The sequence below is a fragment of the Boleophthalmus pectinirostris genome, unplaced genomic scaffold (genome assembly GCF_026225935.1).
Source record: "Boleophthalmus pectinirostris isolate CB_2022bp ecotype Guang Dong unplaced genomic scaffold, ASM2622593v1 HiC_scaffold_19, whole genome shotgun sequence".
NCBI lineage: Eukaryota > Metazoa > Chordata > Actinopteri > Gobiiformes > Gobiidae > Boleophthalmus > Boleophthalmus pectinirostris.
This window is the reverse complement of record NW_026571140.1, coordinates 25,505,738-25,525,059: the sequence shown is the minus strand read 5'-3', so window position 1 is coordinate 25,525,059 and position 19,322 is coordinate 25,505,738. Positions and strand designations below refer to the sequence as shown.

At 37.5% G+C, this 19,322-nt stretch overlaps 5 protein-coding genes across 7 annotated transcripts; 1 reads left to right on the top strand and 4 right to left on the bottom strand.

Moving 5' to 3' along the window:
• Positions 1-969: 969 nt before the first annotated feature.
• Positions 970-4,988, bottom strand: ist1 (IST1 factor associated with ESCRT-III). The gene is made up of 10 exons (XM_020938786.2): positions 4,862-4,988; positions 4,221-4,321; positions 3,938-4,118; positions 3,765-3,852; positions 3,611-3,694; positions 3,431-3,541; positions 3,167-3,349; positions 2,960-3,061; positions 2,535-2,580; positions 970-2,455 (listed from the first exon to the last, which is right to left on the bottom strand). Exons 2-10 carry the CDS (start codon positions 4,306-4,308, stop codon positions 2,289-2,291), a joined length of 1,050 nt encoding a protein of 349 aa, XP_020794445.2. The 5' UTR covers positions 4,309-4,321; positions 4,862-4,988; the 3' UTR covers positions 970-2,288.
• Positions 4,989-5,913: 925 nt separating this feature from the next.
• mphosph10 (M-phase phosphoprotein 10 (U3 small nucleolar ribonucleoprotein)) lies at positions 5,914-9,644 on the bottom strand. Its single transcript, XM_020938902.2, has 11 exons — positions 9,488-9,644; positions 8,459-9,155; positions 8,210-8,385; positions 7,828-7,993; positions 7,397-7,538; positions 7,251-7,318; positions 7,029-7,166; positions 6,849-6,959; positions 6,606-6,713; positions 6,238-6,468; positions 5,914-6,154 (listed from the first exon to the last, which is right to left on the bottom strand). Exons 1-11 carry the CDS (start codon positions 9,571-9,573, stop codon positions 6,005-6,007), a joined length of 2,073 nt encoding a protein of 690 aa, XP_020794561.1. The 5' UTR covers positions 9,574-9,644; the 3' UTR covers positions 5,914-6,004.
• mcee (methylmalonyl CoA epimerase) lies at positions 9,614-11,141 on the top strand. Of its 3 annotated transcripts, none has more exons than XM_020939047.2 (3): positions 9,614-9,688; positions 10,168-10,502; positions 10,626-11,141. In XM_020939047.2, exons 1-3 carry the CDS (start codon positions 9,661-9,663, stop codon positions 10,776-10,778), a joined length of 516 nt encoding a protein of 171 aa, XP_020794706.1. In that variant the 5' UTR covers positions 9,614-9,660; the 3' UTR covers positions 10,779-11,141. The 3 variants fall into 3 exon arrangements, with proteins under 3 accessions (XP_020794706.1, XP_055010599.1, XP_055010598.1); XM_055154624.1 differs by having other exon boundaries at positions 9,671-9,754; XM_055154623.1 differs by lacking the exon at positions 9,614-9,688 and adding an exon at positions 9,780-9,923.
• Positions 11,142-11,441: 300 nt separating this feature from the next.
• fth1a (ferritin, heavy polypeptide 1a) lies at positions 11,442-14,351 on the bottom strand. Its single transcript, XM_020939055.2, has 5 exons — positions 14,103-14,351; positions 13,159-13,264; positions 12,535-12,681; positions 12,131-12,256; positions 11,442-11,862 (listed from the first exon to the last, which is right to left on the bottom strand). The coding sequence occupies exons 2-5, from the start codon at positions 13,258-13,260 to the stop codon at positions 11,704-11,706; spliced, it is 534 nt and encodes a 177-aa protein (XP_020794714.1). The 5' UTR covers positions 13,261-13,264; positions 14,103-14,351; the 3' UTR covers positions 11,442-11,703.
• Positions 14,352-14,876: 525 nt separating this feature from the next.
• Positions 14,877-16,894, bottom strand: rplp2l (ribosomal protein, large P2, like). The gene is made up of 5 exons (XM_020938889.2): positions 16,757-16,894; positions 15,750-15,873; positions 15,620-15,668; positions 15,131-15,226; positions 14,877-14,982 (listed from the first exon to the last, which is right to left on the bottom strand). Exons 2-5 carry the CDS (start codon positions 15,870-15,872, stop codon positions 14,906-14,908), a joined length of 345 nt encoding a protein of 114 aa, XP_020794548.1. The 5' UTR covers position 15,873; positions 16,757-16,894; the 3' UTR covers positions 14,877-14,905.
• Between the last annotated feature and the right edge of the window lie 2,428 nt (positions 16,895-19,322).

Below are 19,322 nucleotides of genomic sequence, written 5' to 3'. Positions count from 1 at the left end.
TGCAACAACAGTCCCTCAGATTATGACTGTCCCACAAGTGAGTCAAAAAATGGACAATGTTACGCACTCTTTTCACAGTTCTATTTATGCCAACCATCCCAACCCAGGTGTGTCCTCAGTTTTTAATTCTGAAAATCTGGTCACTCTTTTAACCTCATACTGTGGAACATTTCAGGTCAGGAAACACCATAACATCTCTCCACGGAGACAAGCAGATGGTATCAAAAAGCACTGCCTCACATTTCTCATTGGGTCCCAGAACTTCCATTCATTGTCACTGAAGAAGTAGTCCTAGGTGAGATGATGACTTCAAAGCAAACATACACCCCAAACCTCCATTTGCTTCAGACATGTTCCATTATTGACCTATGCCGATTGTATAACCTCACAGATCAATACAGGGCACAGAATGGATTTAGATAAGAGTCTCCCAGTCAGATACATCTTCAGTATTTCAGCTTGGTTTTAATGGGGAAAGCTGTGTGACTCTGGGTTTTACTTGACAACGAGGACCCCTGCTGTTCACCATAAGTAAAACATGCAGTGTTGACGTAGGCTACAAAACAATAATTACTTAGAGATAGAATAACGAGTGAAGTTCCTTCTATAAATAAACTGCCTAATATGGTGTCAACTGTTTAAGATACAGTAGACATGAAGATGCGGGTAAAAAGGCCAAATTTACCAGTTACAATAACATTAGCCAATATTACTTGTTCTCTCTGTCACTCATTATTAGATAATTGCAATTCCTTTCTTCCTTTCTTAATTATAGGAAACATCATCTTCATAACTCGATGCATGTTCCGTAGTTCAACTTAAGGAGACAAGAAGATTACGTCACCGAGCCAAGTTATAGGTCAATAACAATATCAGTCTTGCTCTAACGTGATACTAAATTCATTTGAGTTTAAATGTCATGTCCATTTTTCTTGCTCCAGTATACTAAAGAGACTACAGCTTACACACTTGTATTCAAGTTAAAGTAGTATTTATTAAACAGTTTCAATTTACATTTACTCTTTTTATTTATTTTATTATTTTTATTTTTTGCAATAAGACACGATTGTGTGTCTTAAGTTGTAGTATGAAAGAACAGTCCCAAATAGAAAAGACAGCGTGATCACAGTTCTGTAGCGTGGATAATCTCAAGGCTCTTTACAACATGTTAAGAACAAATGGTACTCGTCTAAAACGTTGTTTACTGCGTCTTTTCCTGAGAAAACTCAGTCCCATCAAAGACACATTTCATTTGCAACGCAAAACACATGGGCGTGGCCAGATCAGAGCGTGACATCAACAACCAAACGTATTGTGTAGCTATTTGAACTCTACTAACTTGGGGCACATTTAAAAAGAGTTATTTTTAGACTAAATAAATTAAAATACACATTAAAAGTGAACAAGGCCTCAATGAGAAACTAAGGCTGGTGTGCACATACAGCAGTTACACTTGCAGATTTCATTCATCACAGGGGCTTCTTCTTTTATGTAAATAGATGTATTTTTATATATCACAGATTCTTAACTAACTAGTTCAATTAAGGTCATTAGGTTTTGTGTTATAATCATGCTTTAGATTCTTATGTACAGGTTTATTTCATACCGTGACAGTTTGGGCTGCACTCTACCACCTTCCTCAACACCATGTGACTCTACTGAGGAAGGAGGGGAAGTGTAACTATCTGTTCACTACCTGCAAAACATCTTAAAATAGAAAAAATTGTTTTCCATTGTCATTGGAGTGCTTTTTTACTGAGAAACACTTTAATGTCACTGCCATTGCATTCAGATATATAGAGCATTATGTCATCAGTGATCTCAACAGCAGGTTATATTAAAAGCCAGTTCAGACTATATGGGCTTGAGAAAACCAAACCTGTTGAACTAGTCTGACTGAAGTCTGTAGCATGAATCACAGTGGCACCATGAGAGAAGGACAATAAGGCATGGAAAAGAAAATGACTCTGGTAAACCCCACATAACACAAAGATAATACATCATCAAGTAGGTTAAAGGGCTAGTATAAAAGAACATACTTTAAATGAATGGATATGCCATGTCATGATTAATAATGATTCTTAATTATTAACAAATGAATTAATAATTAAATCCCTGCTTTGATAGGGATTGACAAGGTTAGATAGGCCACCACCCCTCTCAGTTAAATGGTCATTTTGGTCTAGATGAGGTACAGATTTATGTAAAGAAAAATCTGAACTGAGGCTGATAAGATTAAATATGTTCTATTTTCCTATTTATATGTGTTTGAAAATGCACTGAACCATTTAGGTCTTCTTCTTGAGCTCTTCAAACCTTCGTGTCAAATCATCAAAATCAATGTCGTCTGAGGATGTTGTTTTTCCACCAAATGAAGACGCGGGGAGAGTGTCAGGAACTGAAGGCAGCTCTGGCAAAGCATTGCTGTCGAATCCAGGAGGGGAAGGACCAGAAGCTATCATAAAACAGAGAAGTAAACCACAGGTGAGACACAAGTGAAAATAAGATTATCACACACTTGAACAAGTACTCACCAACAGTCTGCGAAGGGGCAGAGGAATTGTCATTTAAGTCATCAATCTAAAAGACAAAATGTGTTAATTTTCATATTTTTTTAAATGGTTGAGCATTATATATGTTAGTAATTCTGTTGCATGACCTTGGTTAGGTTAAACATGAGAATCTATAAAATATCTTAGTTTCAGTTAGTACTAATATGAACCTAATGCAGCTGAAATTTAGTGATGATATTGTGATTTTCCACAAAGATGTCAATGATTAGTCATTGTCAATGATGTCAATGATTAGTCATTGTCAATGATGTCAATGATTAGTCATTAGTACACAGGTTTAGACGACAGGTAAAGCACCAAGAAACTGTTCTTCCCTGAGTGGTGCCCTGTCCGTCTGTCCAGCTGTAGGAACAGGGAGGGGGCATGGGGACGGAGCGGTCACTTACGGACTCGTATGTGGGGGGAGAAGTGGGCAGCTGAGGGGGCTGCCCTCCTCCCATGGGGGGCTGGAAGTTGTTGTAGGTCCCAACAGGGGCACCAAATGGTTGCTGAAAGAAAAAAATATAATAGACATCTTTCAAATGAGCCCCAAAAATACAGCTGAATGTTCAGTTGACAAAGATAAGCTAAGATTCTGTTTTAGTAGCTCTTACAGCTCCTTTGGGTGCAGGATAGTTGAAGGCTGTTGGCATGGGCATGGGCATGGGCATCGGGCCCATGGGCATTGGAGCCATTGGAGCAGTGAAGCCACCGCCACCGCCGCCTCCTCCACCACCTCCCTTCCTGTCATTGTGCACATCAATCAGATCAGCCTCTTCCCCAGGACACACCTCCGGCTGTTAGGGCACAGGTGTATTAAAACACATGAAAGGAATACATTATTTATCTTTGGGATTTGGGGTTTGGGGAAAACTCACATGGACCATGGCATCAGGCTCGTATGGCACATTATAGTTCTTAGCGATCTCTATCAGGTAACGCTCCACAAGAATTTTAGGAGGGGCCTCGACACTCATTTTATGCATCAACTGGAAACACAATATATGTTTATGATATCAAGAAAAGCAGAACTGAACACACACTATACAACAACTCACCCTTTCATTAACAGTTCCAATCTGATTTGTCCTGCACAGTTTCCCATACTCCTTACTGTATTTTGCACACAGCTGTTCAGACACCTGAAAGAGGATAACAGCCATAAAGTCAACAAGATATACTTTATATTGTACATTTGGAAATCGGCCTTACAGTTTTAAGCTCAGTCACTTCACATTGAAGACGTGGGGCTGCCCAAATGAGAGTAGAAACCGCCTCTTGTAAGCCTGGATCCAGCTCTCTGAAAATAACAACACATGAATGTAAGACACTGAAGACGACAGAACAAAAAGCATAGACGAAAAGACAGTGCTGGATTATCTCACTTCATTGATTGAATGAGGCCAAATCGAGCCAGGAGCAGGTCACAGTACAGCTCCAGGATCTCCATAGCCTCCACCAGATAGTCTTCTCTGATGATCTGCTCCACTCGGATCCGTGCCCTCTCATCTTTACCTGACGATAGGTAATCAGCAATCTCCTTCCGAGCCTTCTGAGCAAGCTCAGCTTTATTTAAAAAGAAAACACAAGTGTACAGTGAAATAAAGCGTACCGTCTACTGTACTGTACAGTAGACAAAATACAAGCTCATAAATGACCAACACTTACTTTTCTTTTTCTCCAGAAGCTTCAGTCTACTGATGGCAAGCTTTAGATTGATACTTAGCCTATTTGCTTTAAAGCCTCCACCAAGCATTTTATCAGTCTACCTGTGAACAAAAGTGCAAAGCTACATCACTAAACCCAACCTGGGCTCATATGACTCATCGGATCATATGAGCAGGACATGCCAAACCCACTACGTTACTACGGTCACTAAATAGCTCTAGATTCAGTATTTTACAACTGGTCAGATGTTAAATTGACCACTACATACGACTGAATTAACATTAATAAGAAACGTTCAGGTTAACAGTTAAAACATTTAAAAGACGCGTTAAGCAAGAAATGTGTCAAAATTGACGATAGGAATACAGCTTTGTTAACTTTTCTAACATATCCTAAACAAGTGAAGGATATATGACCACTTGTCAGCCAGGGTCCCTGCTCTATTATTCACTTTGACTCATTTTTACGAAATTAACCTTTGCTTTGTTCAATCTATTCTGTCATCGTTCTTGTTAGCTGCCTAGCCTCAAAAAATGCTAGCGCGAAAACAACTGACACCAACTTGGTAAACGAGGAATAATACACGAACACAACAATTAATCCACGTGTGAAATATAACTGTCAAAACCAAAAAGACTTACCAGGAGCAACTAAGCAGATTTAAAGACCACTTTTAAGAGGTTAGGGTTTAGTGTTTAGTTTTCGCCGAGTTCACTTCCGTGTTATGCGTTGTGTGCGTGACGTCGTGGGACTTTTTCTCAGTGGGCGGGCTCTGCGCACGTCCGTCAATCCTGTTTACCAAAATAATTGTTATTCATATGATTAGGGTGACCAGATATTCAGAATTCAAAACTGTGACACACCCGGGTTGGGATGGCTGATATAAATAAAATTGTGAAAAGAGAGATAATTGACCATTCATAACTTTGTGGGTCAATTTTTGTTTTCTTGTGGTCATTTTCAAGCTCAGTTTTCTGTGTAGCTAAACAAATGACAATATATTCCCTTCTTTACTGTTGGTGGGTATCAAAGTGGTCAAAAACAGGGACACCTGGGACATTACTTGTATAAAACTGAGGCAAATCAATGGTTTTGGATAAATCTGCTGGGACAGGGACACAGGGCTCAAAAGTGGGACTGTCCTGGGTAAATGGGAACGTCTGGTCACCCTACACACTATTGAGTGTATGTAAGTATTGGCCGCACTTTCTATCACAGCTCTTAAAAGTAAGATTTTTAAGAATGTAGTTTTTGTCTTAATTACTTCCAACGCAGGAGGTTAGAACATGCTGGAGGAGCTCTACATGTATCTCTATGGAGGAATGGTCAGCAGTTACCACAGTGACAGAATGTGAACATTAACAAACACTGTTAAAAAAGATTGGGATTGTATGAAAACTCAAGAAAATATACAAAATGGATTTAAACAACACTTTTTCAGGAGGCTGTTGATAAATTTGAGCGTTCATGGTTTGATTTGAGAGTGACTGAATTAAAAAGTTGGCTAATGCTGGATAGCTTATGACTGTAATGTGAGAGAGATGTGTTAAACAGTACAAATCAGCTCACCTGTTATAGTCCCAGCTAAGACAGTTCTTATGGCCAGATTGATTTGAGGTTTGTTATAACACAAAGTCTAATTTGAGTATGCCTTCTCAAATTCCTCATTAAGAACGATAATAATCATAACACATTTGACTTTGGTAGCAAATGAGACATTTATATTTTATAGGATGATATATCAAAAAAAACTGTACAATAAAACAACCATTACGAACTGTTCATTACAATTTGAGCTTGCTGGCAGACACCTCTTTGTGTTTCTTCTTTTTTGATGACTGGTCTTTTGCACTTTTGATTTGGCTTTTGACTTGATGCTGGAGCTCGGAGAAAAAGGCTTGAGAGGATCGTAATGCTTTGTCCTTTCCTTCGTCCTGAGCCACAAACCCAAAGTTAATAAAATGTAAAAAAAAAAAAAATGAATGCAATACCAACAGTAACGGTATTAGACTCTTACTTTGAGCAGTGTAGCTTTGCCCCCTTTTGTGAGTTTCTTCAAATCTTCAGTGACTTTGGTCTTAGATGGCTTTTTATTTTGTCCAGTTTGTTGGGCCTCTTTGAGTTTCTGTCTTCTTTCTTTCTCTTGAATTTTAAGACGCTTCACCTTCTTCTTGTGACGCCTCTCACGCTTTTTATCTGTTGTGGTCTTTTCAGTGTCACCTAAAATATCACCTGCCTTGTTCTTTTCCTAAGAGTGTAAAAATATTGTCAAAACACAAGATTTATATAATCAAAATTAGTTTTAAAAGGCTTTATAAAACAGTAATAGTATTTGTATAGTCTTAAAAAGCATACAAAAGACCAGCATTTTTTACATAAAATTACCTTTACTTCTTCTGGAGCAAGTAATGTGGCATCACTGACACTGACTGGAGCCACCTCCTCCATTGCGATTGAGGGTAAGTTAGAAACCACTTTAACCTCTGGAACAGACTGACAGCAAAAAAAACCCCAAAAACATCTCAGTACTGTATAATATATAAAGCATGTTATCATGTTATGTACGATAAGAAGATTTTGAATTTACATAATACATATTTCAAAGATTTATAAAACTACAAGACTTACTGGTTTGGGAGTGAAGTGGAAGTTGGAGAGAGCATCTAACTTAAGGAAAAGCGTGTCCATGAGCTTTTGAATCTCTACATGAGCTGGATTTTCCTCTTCTTCTTTTTTTTGCTAAAATGTATTAAAATATAGGATCACAGAAGACAACACATTCAAATATATTATGAAGAGAATAAATACCTGGATCTTTTTGATATATTCTTGTTCATAGACTTCTGCTAAGCTTTGTTTGCTTTTCTCATGATCCAAGGTTAGCCTTTTCTTATACTCAAATACTTCCTCTTTGGGTTTCTCTTTGCGGACCACATCATCAAAAGCCTTTAATGAAGCCAAAATTGGATTGGTCAGATAGTCAAATGCAAAAGGTCAAATCTTTATACAGTTAAGTTAGTCAACACTAACCCCATCTTTAATTCTCTGTTTGATGATGTCTTCAAGTTGGAGAGTAGTCTCTTCTGTGATTGCAGGTGCTGAAAAAACATCAGAATAGCATTTAGGTAGAAGTTAAAGTTAAATTCTTTAAAATAATATCAAATTGAACTACTGACCCATCCTGGAAGACTGTTCAAACTCGACATCCTCCTCGAGCATACTGTTCTCTGGGCGAGCCTGGGCCGACACTTCACCAGTCAGCTGCCACGGCTTTTCTGCCAATGCCGCTTTCTCCAGCTCACTGATTTTCTCTGACATCTACACAAACAATTCATTGGTTCAACAACACTTAGACTAACTAATAAGTACGGCTCAAAGCTCTCTATTATGTTATATCTATTATATTTTATTAACTTACAATAGTAAATGTTTAGATTATGTATAAAAAGACAACGAACTTGCAGACATTAAAAGCACCAATAATCATAAGTGTCAGCTTCCTACATTTGGGTCATTTTGAGTAATTTTGACAATTCTTTTTAAATTTATACTTAATTGCCATATTTTACATGACACCAAAGATAACATGCAGTGGTTGTTACAGTACCTTCTCTTGTCTCTTTTCAAATGGTGATTTTGATTCACTTTTGGCCGAGTTAGCAGACTTTCCACCAAATATTTCCTCCATATCCTCTCCTTCACTTTCTTCATCCCCAGAAAGGTTGAACATCACTTTCTTCTGTTTGTTCTTGGATCGTTTTTGTTCCTCATTCCTAATAATTGAAAAGCCAAAATGTGTAACTAGTTTTAGAATACGATAGCAGACAGACAGGTAGAGACATTGCTCAAAACTCATATGCAGACATCAGAGAAACTGGATTCACAAACAACTCAATAAATACTATTCAGCCCCAATGCCATCTCTCATTATCAAACTAAGGTGCTTAGCAAACCAAACACTACAGAAGTATTAAATGTGTCCTTCTTACTTCCCATCTTCTTCCTCTTCTGCTTCATCACTTTCATATTCATCATCATCATCCTCATTATCTTCTTCATCTTCTTGATCCTCGTCACCATTCTCTGAATCGACATCTGCTTTCGCCATTTCTCCCTCTACAGAATCAAAGTAATCATTGTACTTCAGATTCCTGGAACTTTTTACCTAAAATAAAAAAACTGACAGTTATTTATTTTTCTATTTAGCATGAAACACAAATATAAATAGAAGTCCATACATTGATTTTGTTTTTCTTCTTGGACGAAATCATCTGCTCCAGATTCAGCTCATCCTCTTCATCTGATGGTAAGTCCTGGAAATAGTCTACATCATCTTCATTGTCATTGTCCTTTCCTTCCCGTTTGTCCATATCATCAAGAAATGACTCCATATCTGACAATTTAAAGAACTTATCATCAACTTCAGAAGGAATCCCATGTGTTTTGGACTTTTTTCCATCAGTCTTTTTCTTAAGTTTTTCTCTTTTTTCCAGAGCATCAACATCAAAATCTAAATCTGAGTCCTCCTCTGTATATTCATCTACACTATCATGTGTCTTTTTCTTAGTTTTTCGTGTTTTCAACTCTTCTTCTTCCTCCTCCTCCTCGTCGTCTTCCTCTTCTTCTGCCTTCTCATCATCAGACGCTTGTACGCTCTGATCTAATTCCTCCTCATCTTCCTCATCCTCATCTTCATCTTCCTCAAACATAGTTAAAGTCTCATTGGACACAATATCCTCAACAAACTGTTCAAAGTGTTGTAAAACAGGGTCATTTTGTAGCTCCAGCTCCTGCCAGATCTGCTCCTCATCAAAGTCTTTCACGGCCAACTGCACTAGTGGACTCCCTTTAAAATGTTGAGGCTCATGAGCCTTTTGAAGGTCATAAAGGGTCTTTGTTATTGAAGTGAAATCCGCAGCCACATCATCTTGAAGACTAGGAAAGACAAATGAATGAGGGTGAGGTGGTTTATTGTCATGCTATCACAAATCTGGTATTATGGTAATATGTGAATTGATTAACACGAGAGCGTTTATTTATGAACACTGCTGGGTATAATTTCCTAATAAAGAATAAATACTGGAATTTGAACTGTTATTTCAAGAGATCTTCCTTACAATAAATAACCATTTGCTGTCAAAGAAACATACACGGATGCTACAAGGCTGTGCTAGCTTGGCTACTAGCCGGGTGCATTGATTTGCTTTACAATTTGACCGCTGTTAAAATAGATTTTGCAGCTAAAAATAAAAATATGTTTCACTTACCTAAGAAAATTTTCTAGGTGTGTCGTGTTGACATTTATTTTCTTTACACATTCCTCCAACACGCTTTTCCACTCTCCACTGGCCATTTTTCCCACATGTGTATCTCGTGGTGTCGCAAGTAAACAGGCTCTACCACACACTCAAGCGGCGATGTTTGGTTCCGGGGAACAAAAATGGCGTCCACTGTGCTGAAGGTTGCAGGTTGGTTTTCGACAACGAAAACACCACATTCTTACTTCAGAATTCAAACTTGAAAAAGATGTTTGGGTAATATTTGATCTCACCTCAATAGCTATTAGGAGTGAAACGCAAGTGAAGTAGAGCTATGTTTCTGGTAACGTCTCTTAACTGTTCTCAAGATGACAGAAGAACAGTCAGAAATATATAGAACAAAACAACAACAAACAACACCGAAAGACCTTAATTTATTGTTTAGGTTTGTAGCAAAACTTTATTTCCTTATTCCTTGGTATATGGCTAAATATAACGAAAGTTTGGCTTTTTAAAATAAAAAACAAATAAGGAAATGTACAAAGGACCTGACCAAACCTGAGAGATGAAGATCATAGTCACTGTTACATTTAGGTCTTTACAGTTATGCATATTTGAATTGTCTTTAAAGCATGTGTATTTCTATTCGCTTGTACTTAAGTAAATAATTTTGTAACTTTGATCCACAGCTTTTTCCAGATGTTGTCGTCCCACCTTGATGAGAGTGTACTCTAAAACAGCACCTCTTTATCAGGGGGTCCCAGGAGCTGTGTGGAAACTGGGGAGACTCAACCACATCGCCATCGCAGTGCCTGACATGGAGAAGGCCACCTCCTTGTACAGAGATGTGCTGGGGGCATCTGTCAGTGACAAGGTGCCTCTTCCCGAGCATGGCGTCTACACTGTGTTTGTGGAGCTTGGTAACACAAAGCTTGAGCTGCTCCACCCTCTGGGAGAGAAGAGTCCCATAGCAGGATTTCTGCAGAAGAACAAGTCTGGAGGGATGCACCATATTTGCATAGAGGTCAATTTTTATACTACTCTATTATTCTTTCAACTTAAATTATTACATACAACAGTGCATGGTGTCATAATAAGTAGCCTGTTACCTAACCCCCATCAATCCATTTGGGTTTGCTCTTTGCAGGTGGACAACATAAATGCAGCAATAGTAGACCTCAAAGCAAAAAACATCAGGACTCTCTCTGCAGAGCCACGTATCGGTGCTCATGGGAAACCTGTAATGTTTCTTCATCCTAAAGACTGTGATGGGGTGCTAGTGGAGCTGGAGGAGGCTTAACTTTGTGCCTTTATAAAAAGGAGAGACTCATGAATACACAAAATTCACAAATTAATTTTGATGGGGCTCAATGTAGAATTACAAAATGCAAGTCATAATTACTTAATTTTGTTTTCTACTTCTGAATGTGATCTAATGTCTCCAGAGTTTAATATTAAACATATATAAAGAACTTATTAAAAGCTAAAAAAAAAATACTCTTCTATCTTAAAATAAAGATAACCAAGCCAAGCTCAAAAGACCTTTCCAGAAGAATATAATGTGTCCACTATAATTAGGTTTTTTAAACTCCTCCTTGACATTCTTTTCATGTCATGTAAGGAAATTAGCAATGCTTAGCAGAAATAGAACTAAGGAACCCAACTTGGCTTCTTTTATTCTTTTGTTTGTAAAGCATTTGTGTGTCCAAAAAAAAGGTATATAAGGCTGATGTAATATTTATTTTGTGTGTTATTTTGTGATGTTTAGTTTTTTGAATAGCAGAATCTTGATCGATATTTACTAATCAATACAGTGTCAGGTCTGATTCATAATGGTTCTAAAATAAGACCATATGTGTTGATATCAAATTTTCTGATCTGTTTCACGTTACCTTCCTATGTATTTTGATACTCAATATGGAAGCCTAAGTCTGCATGAAGTAAGAAAAAAGTAAAAAAAAAATGGGAACCAGAGAGGTGTTTATTTGGTGATTTGTAATGGCCTCAAACACAGCAAAGGAAAAATTACAGCCAAAAATATATTCATTGCAAATACAAGATGTTGAGCAGGTTAAAACCCTTATTTACTATTATGATTTTATATATATATATATAGTTTTATGAGCTGAACATGGATATGGTTGATGCGGTCTCATGCAGATGGGGTATAAGTAAAACATTTAGAAGCAAATACATATACAATTACAAGTAAATTGACATGTAGTTTAGCTGCTTTCTTTGCCCAGAGTGTGCTTGTCAAACAAGTACTCTGCCATTCCGTTCTGTGGAGCACCCATGCGACGCAGGTTGGTCACCCAGTCACCCAGCTCTTTGATGGACTTCACCTGTTCATCCAGGAAGTGTGTCTCGATGAAATCACACATCTACAAAAAAAAAGAAGAATTACATCATTTTGTTTTTTTGGAAGTCACAATTTCTTATTCAGTTGCCGTGAGCAATAATCACGACTAAAGGTGAGTAGCAAACTTGGAAGATTCTGTAATTAGGCAAGATGTTTTAGTCTGGTCTGGAGCTGAAAACAGTTTATGTTTAGACTTTTGATTATGGAGTGAGCCTATACATTTACTATGTTTCTGCTTTTGGGTATTTATTCCTAATCTGCTCATTATAGCAGTATGATGTATGTCTTACATGTGGGTCGTTGTGCTCAGAGCAGAGTTTGTGCAGGTCGAGCAGAGACTGGTTGACACTTTTCTCCAGCTGCAGAGCACACTCCAGGGCCTCCACACCGCTGCCCCATTCGTCTCTCTCTGGTTTCTGAAAAGTAGATCAAGTCACAGTGAGATAAAAAAGCAACTGTGGGCGATGGTTTGGCCCTAGACAGAAATGTGTTTGACTATTTCTTAAAGCCGTTAACGTTTTACTAAAATGCATGGTTGCATGTGTGTGTGTCAAGGACAGATAAGAGACTGGGTACAGGGCACACCCTCTGTAAACTGTTTGCTGCTGTAACCCTCCCAATTACTGCCCTTTCAGAATTTCTTAAAGCAAATTTATGTAATTTAAATAAATAAAAAATGTTAACAACACCATACCCTGACATCTTGGAGGAAGATCCTTCCACCTCTCTGGTTTTGAAACTTCATCAATTTTTCAGCATGTTCACGTTCCTCGTGTGACTGGTTATGGAAGAACTTGGCAAAGTTGGGTAATGCCTGGTCATCCCGGTCAAAGTAGTATGACTGCAATGAGTCATTACAAAAAGTTAGAAATATGTTTGTGTAACTATGGTTGATTAGTCATGTGTTTTTATAAATACAAAGCAATTTAAAAATAAACCAAAAAAATGTGACCAGGTAGGTATATTAAACTACAGCTTTGCGTGTTGCTCTACATGATCTAATCTCTAAACGCACTTTAGCCTCACATTTATTGTGGGATCAGTTCACCTCAGATGTACGTCTGAGTAGTTGAGCAATAACCTCAAAAGTATTTACACATTTATATAAAAAATAAATCTAAGACTATTTAAACAATAAATAAATACGGCTTCATATCGGCCAGACATTCTATTTCGGTAATCATGGTGGTATAAAAATAATCATTTGCAAAAATAGCACAACACAACACTTTGTTCTGCTGGAGCCAGTACTGTACCACTGATACCTGTTATTTTCTGCGCATGAACTCTGACTCAGCATTTCGTCACTGAATCTTACCATAGACAGGTAGACGTAGGAGGCGTACAGCTCCAGGTTTATCTGCCTGTTGACTGCAGCCTCGCAATCCTGGTGGAAGTTCTGTCTCACCTGGGAACTCATGACTCTGAAACCAAAGTTAAACACAGTGTAAGAGCATGTACACAGTAGTGACCTGGGATACAATTACAGCTAAAATACCATTATTATTATTATTATTATTACTATTACAGCACTGGTGTTAAAGCACGGTTATTGATTAAAGTAGTAATTTTACTTGGGCCAACCATGTCTTGTGACCTGGCTTCACCCTGCGTATTGTTTATGTACTACCTTCTATGTTTACTCTGCACTTGTCAATCTCCGTGTTTTTCTGACAATGTTTCACAGGCTGCTTTTTTTTAACTACATATTTTTAAAAAGTCAAGATAACTAAATAGTGTGGCTGACCTTGGGTAAATTCATAGGAAAATGTTTTCATAAATCCAACAAAAAATAACACTGAAAGAATTTGGAGTGATTAAGTGATTATCATAATATTAGCTATACATGATAATATCTTTACATTTACGACATTTTATACTGCAAAAATATCGCTATTGTTTGAATACGATGACGAGACTAAGTTAACGTTTGTTAAATGTAAAAAACAAAAAAACAAAAACAGAAGTAACTGTAACATAGTACAGACGCTACACACATTAGATTTAGTTTAGTTGTTTTTTGTTTTTAAACAGAGATTAGATAAATGAGGGTTGTGCATGTTGTGTGCTACGCAGATGTGTGGCTCAGATAAAAAAGTGCGCAGAGCTGAGGGCGCCAGGCCACACACGGACAATAACATACAACAATCGACTAGAGCAGCAAAGCCCTAGCATTTAGCACACTCCAAAAGTGAATTAAAAAAACTCTCACAAAAAAACAAAAAAAAAACAAAACAAAAAAAAAACAGAAGGAATACTTACCACGTTGTTGTGTCTCGAAAGGGCTGAAAGATCGTCCTTGATGCCAAAACAAACCTCTTCAGCTAGCGAGCTGAGCGCGTACAACGTTAACGCTGATGGCTGACTTAAAATAAAGCAAAAATAGATGTTATTTAGCGGTAATTATCGACTGGTGGTGGCAGGAGACAGAGAAAGGTTGCCGTTCAAGCACTGTTGAAGCAGGTAACCTTTACTGTCCGCTAACGTGATCGACTGTGATCAGTCCGAGCTCTGCAGGAGGAGATAAGCCACTCCAGCGCTAACCTTACGTCATTTCCGGTACGAAGACGACCTAAACAGATCATGGATCATGGACCTATTAAAATAAAGAAAGACAGATTAAACTAAACTGGTTTAAATGTGACGGCCTCCTTAATCTTCTGTGGTTTATATATAATTACTGTATTCTGCCCAATATACTAACACAATTATCACATAACCTTATATCCCAACAATACTTTGTCGAAGGTAATTGCAGAAGTGAAGAATATCATTTAACACTGACTCATGCGTGATCCCACAATTTCAACATGTTGGATTTTCTTTTGTCGTACTGATGACGCATGTTAAATTTGGGATTGTAATCAAGGCATCACCCGCGTTCTTAGTTTATATACTCTTGCTGCATAAAGTCATTTGACTTCTGCTAATGCTATGCATAATGCTATGTAAAACATGCCTCGACGTTAAAGCCCTAAACTTCATCTGGGTGGATACCATTGTGAAATTACTTGTATAAAAATAACTACTGACAAATATTTTTATAAATGTTATTTATTTTCAGTTTAGTCAAACAGGCCGAATCCCATGTCATCATCGGACTCCTCGGACTCTTCTTTCTTCTCTTCTTTTTTCTCCTCAACTGCAAAGTAAAAATCAACCACAAAATTATTTTGGGCAAGAGGTGTCGCTGACCAGGTCAATAAGCCAGTCTTATGAATATTGAACATATTGGCCAATTCAAGCTTATGCCGAGTCATCATGAGATAATGAGACTAAATGTGACTCACCTGCAGCAGGAGCGGCGGCTCCACCTGCACCAGGAGCTGCAGAGCTGGCAACAGCAACAGCGCCACCTGCTGGCATGCTGGCCAGTTTACCGTAACCTGAGGAGAAGATTGGCAGACACAAGATTACAAAACTAGGGCTACAGGCAGAGTCAATTCAGTTGATTGTGCCTTTGTCACCCAAAATTCTCATTATCTGACCAACTAACTGGGATTATTAAGTATTTGTAAGCATAAAAGCAGAAGGTTAGCTGGAGTTATGGGAGTGAAGTCTAAGATTTATACATATGAATACACACATCTTTTTTTTAATGTATAATCAATGAATCCAACAGGACATGAACAGGATATGTCTATAGTCATATACAGCCCTACATATTAACAAGGTATATATCAGTTACCTCAAAATCCATGAAGTTACTCATGTAAACAATAGCCATTTCATAAAAGTGGAGCTTTAATTATGATCAACCAATTCTTCTGCGCACTTACCTGAGGCAATCACTTCATTTACATTTTTGCCCTGGAGCTCAGTGATGACCTGTAAAAAAATTAATGAAATTAGTCCTGGATTTTAAACTAGTTTTAAGCCTTTGCCAGCCACAGCAAAGCAGCAGTGTACCTTGGTCAGACGCGTGTCATCAGCCTCGATGCCAACGCTCTCCAGGATTTTCTTGATGTCTGAGGCCTCAGGGTTCTCATTACCACCAAGGGCGGCAAGAAGGTAAGCAGCAACGTAACGCATCCTGTAGAGAAAAAAAAAAGTTAAAAGTTTAAATAATCTGCTCAAAGGCAGTTTGTGTGTAATAGGCACATATCTATCTTTTAAGTAGACTAAATTTAGTAATATTTTAAACTGTTCTGTTGATACCCAGGAGACAGGACTTAAAATGTATGTACTGACCAGCCTATTCACACGCTGCTGGGGAAATGTAAAGATGGCCCTACTATTGGTAAATACTGATAATTTGACAGAAAGTACACTTTAAGTACACTTGCATAGGACGACCAGATGTCTCCTTGTCCCTTTCCAAATTGAAAACATTGAATTGTCCACGTTATATACAAGAAATGTCTTGGGTGTCCATTTTTGACCATTTTGACACCGTCCAATGGCAAATATATCACCATTTGTTTAGCTTAAAAAACAAAACCATGCTTCAAAATTACAAGGCAAAACATTTATATTATACACTGATCTACAAGTGAGTCAAGAATGGACTTTGGATTCTATAACAATCATCCTATCAATACCCTAAATAAAATAAACACTTTAATGCAGAGGGTTCTTCCATCGATCTACGAGTCTAGATCACAACATCCTGTCTGCACAATGATTTTTGATTTATAAAGCGGACAATGCACGCACAGTAGTGACCACTGAGGCTTAAATATACTTTTTACGCCTTTGATACTAACGAGGAAAGAAGCAGCATTTTTTTTCTCTACCGATTATCACTAGCATGTTAGCCGCTCTTAACTTGGGCTTACTTATAACAAAAGTAACTCCAAAATGGGGTTCTTCAAAGCCGCGGGGAGCTCGAAGTGGGCTTATATTGACTCTGGATACATTGGTTGGCGTTGAGATTGTGATTTAGTGGGGGAAATCTTATAAAATGTGACACTCACTTGGCTACTCAGGCGAACGCGTGTTCACAGCGAGGTTAGCGCGGGCAGAAAGGAAGTAGCGTCACGGAAACAAAACGGAAGAAGGTCCAACTCTTCTTTTATTGTGGCGCAAATGATAAAGAGGGATAGCGCCATCTGCTGGACAATAGTCAGCAACACAAACTTAAACTTAAACTTAGACAAACTTTATTCATCAACAAGGGAAATTATGTGGACACAGTGACTCACTCACCACAATATAATATAATAACAAAATGTAAAATATATAAATGGTAATAATACATTTTGAATAAGTACAAGTACGGATAACCCTATGTCAATCATCATATCATTGTGGCACTATTACTACTACAATTTTTTTTTTTTTTTTTTTTTTGCTTCTTATTTAGAATTTATTTTACCATTCATATTTTTGCTCTGTGTTGTTATATTATTGTGATGTGTGAGCTACTCCAAATTATTTCCCTTGTGGATCAATAAAGTTTATCTAAGTCTAAGTAGCAAAAAGATAGCAAGTGGCAGGTGTCAAATAAGGCATAATTATATAAATGTATATGTACAAGTAAAAATAAAATAAAAAAAAAAGTAATAAAATATAAAATCTCAGCTATATACAAGAGGTCAAAGGAAGACAGTGCAACGGTTGTATGATGATTGACAGGACATAGGGTTATCCGTTACATAAGGGTGAGTTGTTGTACTGTTGTAGGGAGTATTATCTGTTACATAAAGGTGAGTTGTTGTATGTCTGTATGGAATATGGTATGAATATAGTACTGTATCTCTCGGTGTTTGAGGAGAGCTGCAGAAGCCTGTTGGAGAAATGAGCTCCTCTGTCCCTGGTGCAGTGGGTGAGCAGGCAATGATTTCACAGTAAAATTTGCACAAAAATCTTTTGTTTTAGCTATATTTGTACTAATTGACACGTTTTTCTCCTTAAGGTTGTTATCTGCATTTCAGGAGCAGTGAGCAGCAGAAGTACAAGGTCTGGGGACTTTTCTTGAGATTTGAAGCAGTGCTGTTTATGCTTTAGTTTAGGGCACGTTGTTATAGTTTATGTGCCAATTTCGTGTCATAAAGATGCACTATGTCACTTTTTGATTGGGGGTCTATTACCTGCTTGTTTCTATGGATATGTCATTGCTCTGCCTCCAGTGTTCCACAGTATGACTTTAAACAACTCTACCTTACATTTATTCAATTACAGGTGGTTTTATAGCTCAAAAGTAAATAGAAAAACAGGCATTCTGACTGTACACAGGTTTACCAGGTAAGTTTGTCTGGTTTGGTCTCCATGAAGATAAGATAGGTTTAATGCCCTACTGTGAAGAATTCCAGACAAAGAAATAATATCTCCACAGAGAAAAGAATTTCACAGACCCTCTACCAGAAAACTTACACAGTGCACCTTTTAAAAGGGCTTATTTTTCACAAATTTTAAAGCGACAGAATGCAGTCACTTCAGTTTTTCCAACAGATTTTGTTTAGACTAAGGCAACACAGATCATTTTAAATAATTGTAAACAATGAAGAAATCAGTGATTTTGTTATGACAATGTATGCAAAATTATGCTTTTAGACTATGCAGGATAATTTTACACTGTTGTCCTCCACCATAGTCTCCTCTTGTGTTGTACCAGTGAAAATAATAGGTACATAAAAATAGTAGCCGATAGTAAAATACAATGTTCCTTAAATTATTGTCTGATATGCCTTGAGTTAGTTGGTCCCAGGCTTCTTGCGTCTCTTAACACCAGCTGGCCCTGACTGACAAACACTCCAATACCCACTCCTTTGTCTCAGGCGTGATAGATTTGTGTTGCCAAAAATGTGAAGTGAACCATCCTCAGTCAAGTGTTTGCATCTACATGACAATGCCACTCCTGACTGACAAACATCTTAATCTTGAATCTTGGACTGTGGTTATCTAACTTTTCTCATCAAAGTCAACTTTATAAAATAAGTATGTTTGTTTTTTTGTTTTGTTTTTTAAACTACAGTCAATAAAGACTAGTGGTGCTGCTCATATTGACTCATTGTACATTTGTATACATTTTGAGGTGCACTATGTAAATTTTGTTTGGGCTTCTGTCACCTGCTTGTTTCTATTGATGTCACTGAAATGTTCCACAGTATGACATTAAACAGTTCTACCTTACATTTATTCAGTTACATTAGTGGCATTACAGCTCAAAAATGTATAGAAAAACAGACATTCTGACTGTGAGCGGGGTCACCTCTCCACAGATCTGACCTGTAACTTGGTCTGGTTTTTTTCTCCATGAAGATAGAAAGGTTTAATGCCATAGTGTGAAACATTCCAGACAAAGCAATAACATCTCCACGGAAAATAGTCAATAGCCTCAGGATTGACCACAGACTTGCAGATAAAAAGCCACAAATTAATCACTGACTATTTGGATCTTGATTCATTCTAATAAACACTGATTAATTACACTGGATAAACTTAAATAGCTGATAAATAACACCACAATCTACCCAATCTACATATCTCTCATCTAATCTCTTATTTAGAATTTTCAAACAATAAGAAAAACAACTGCTG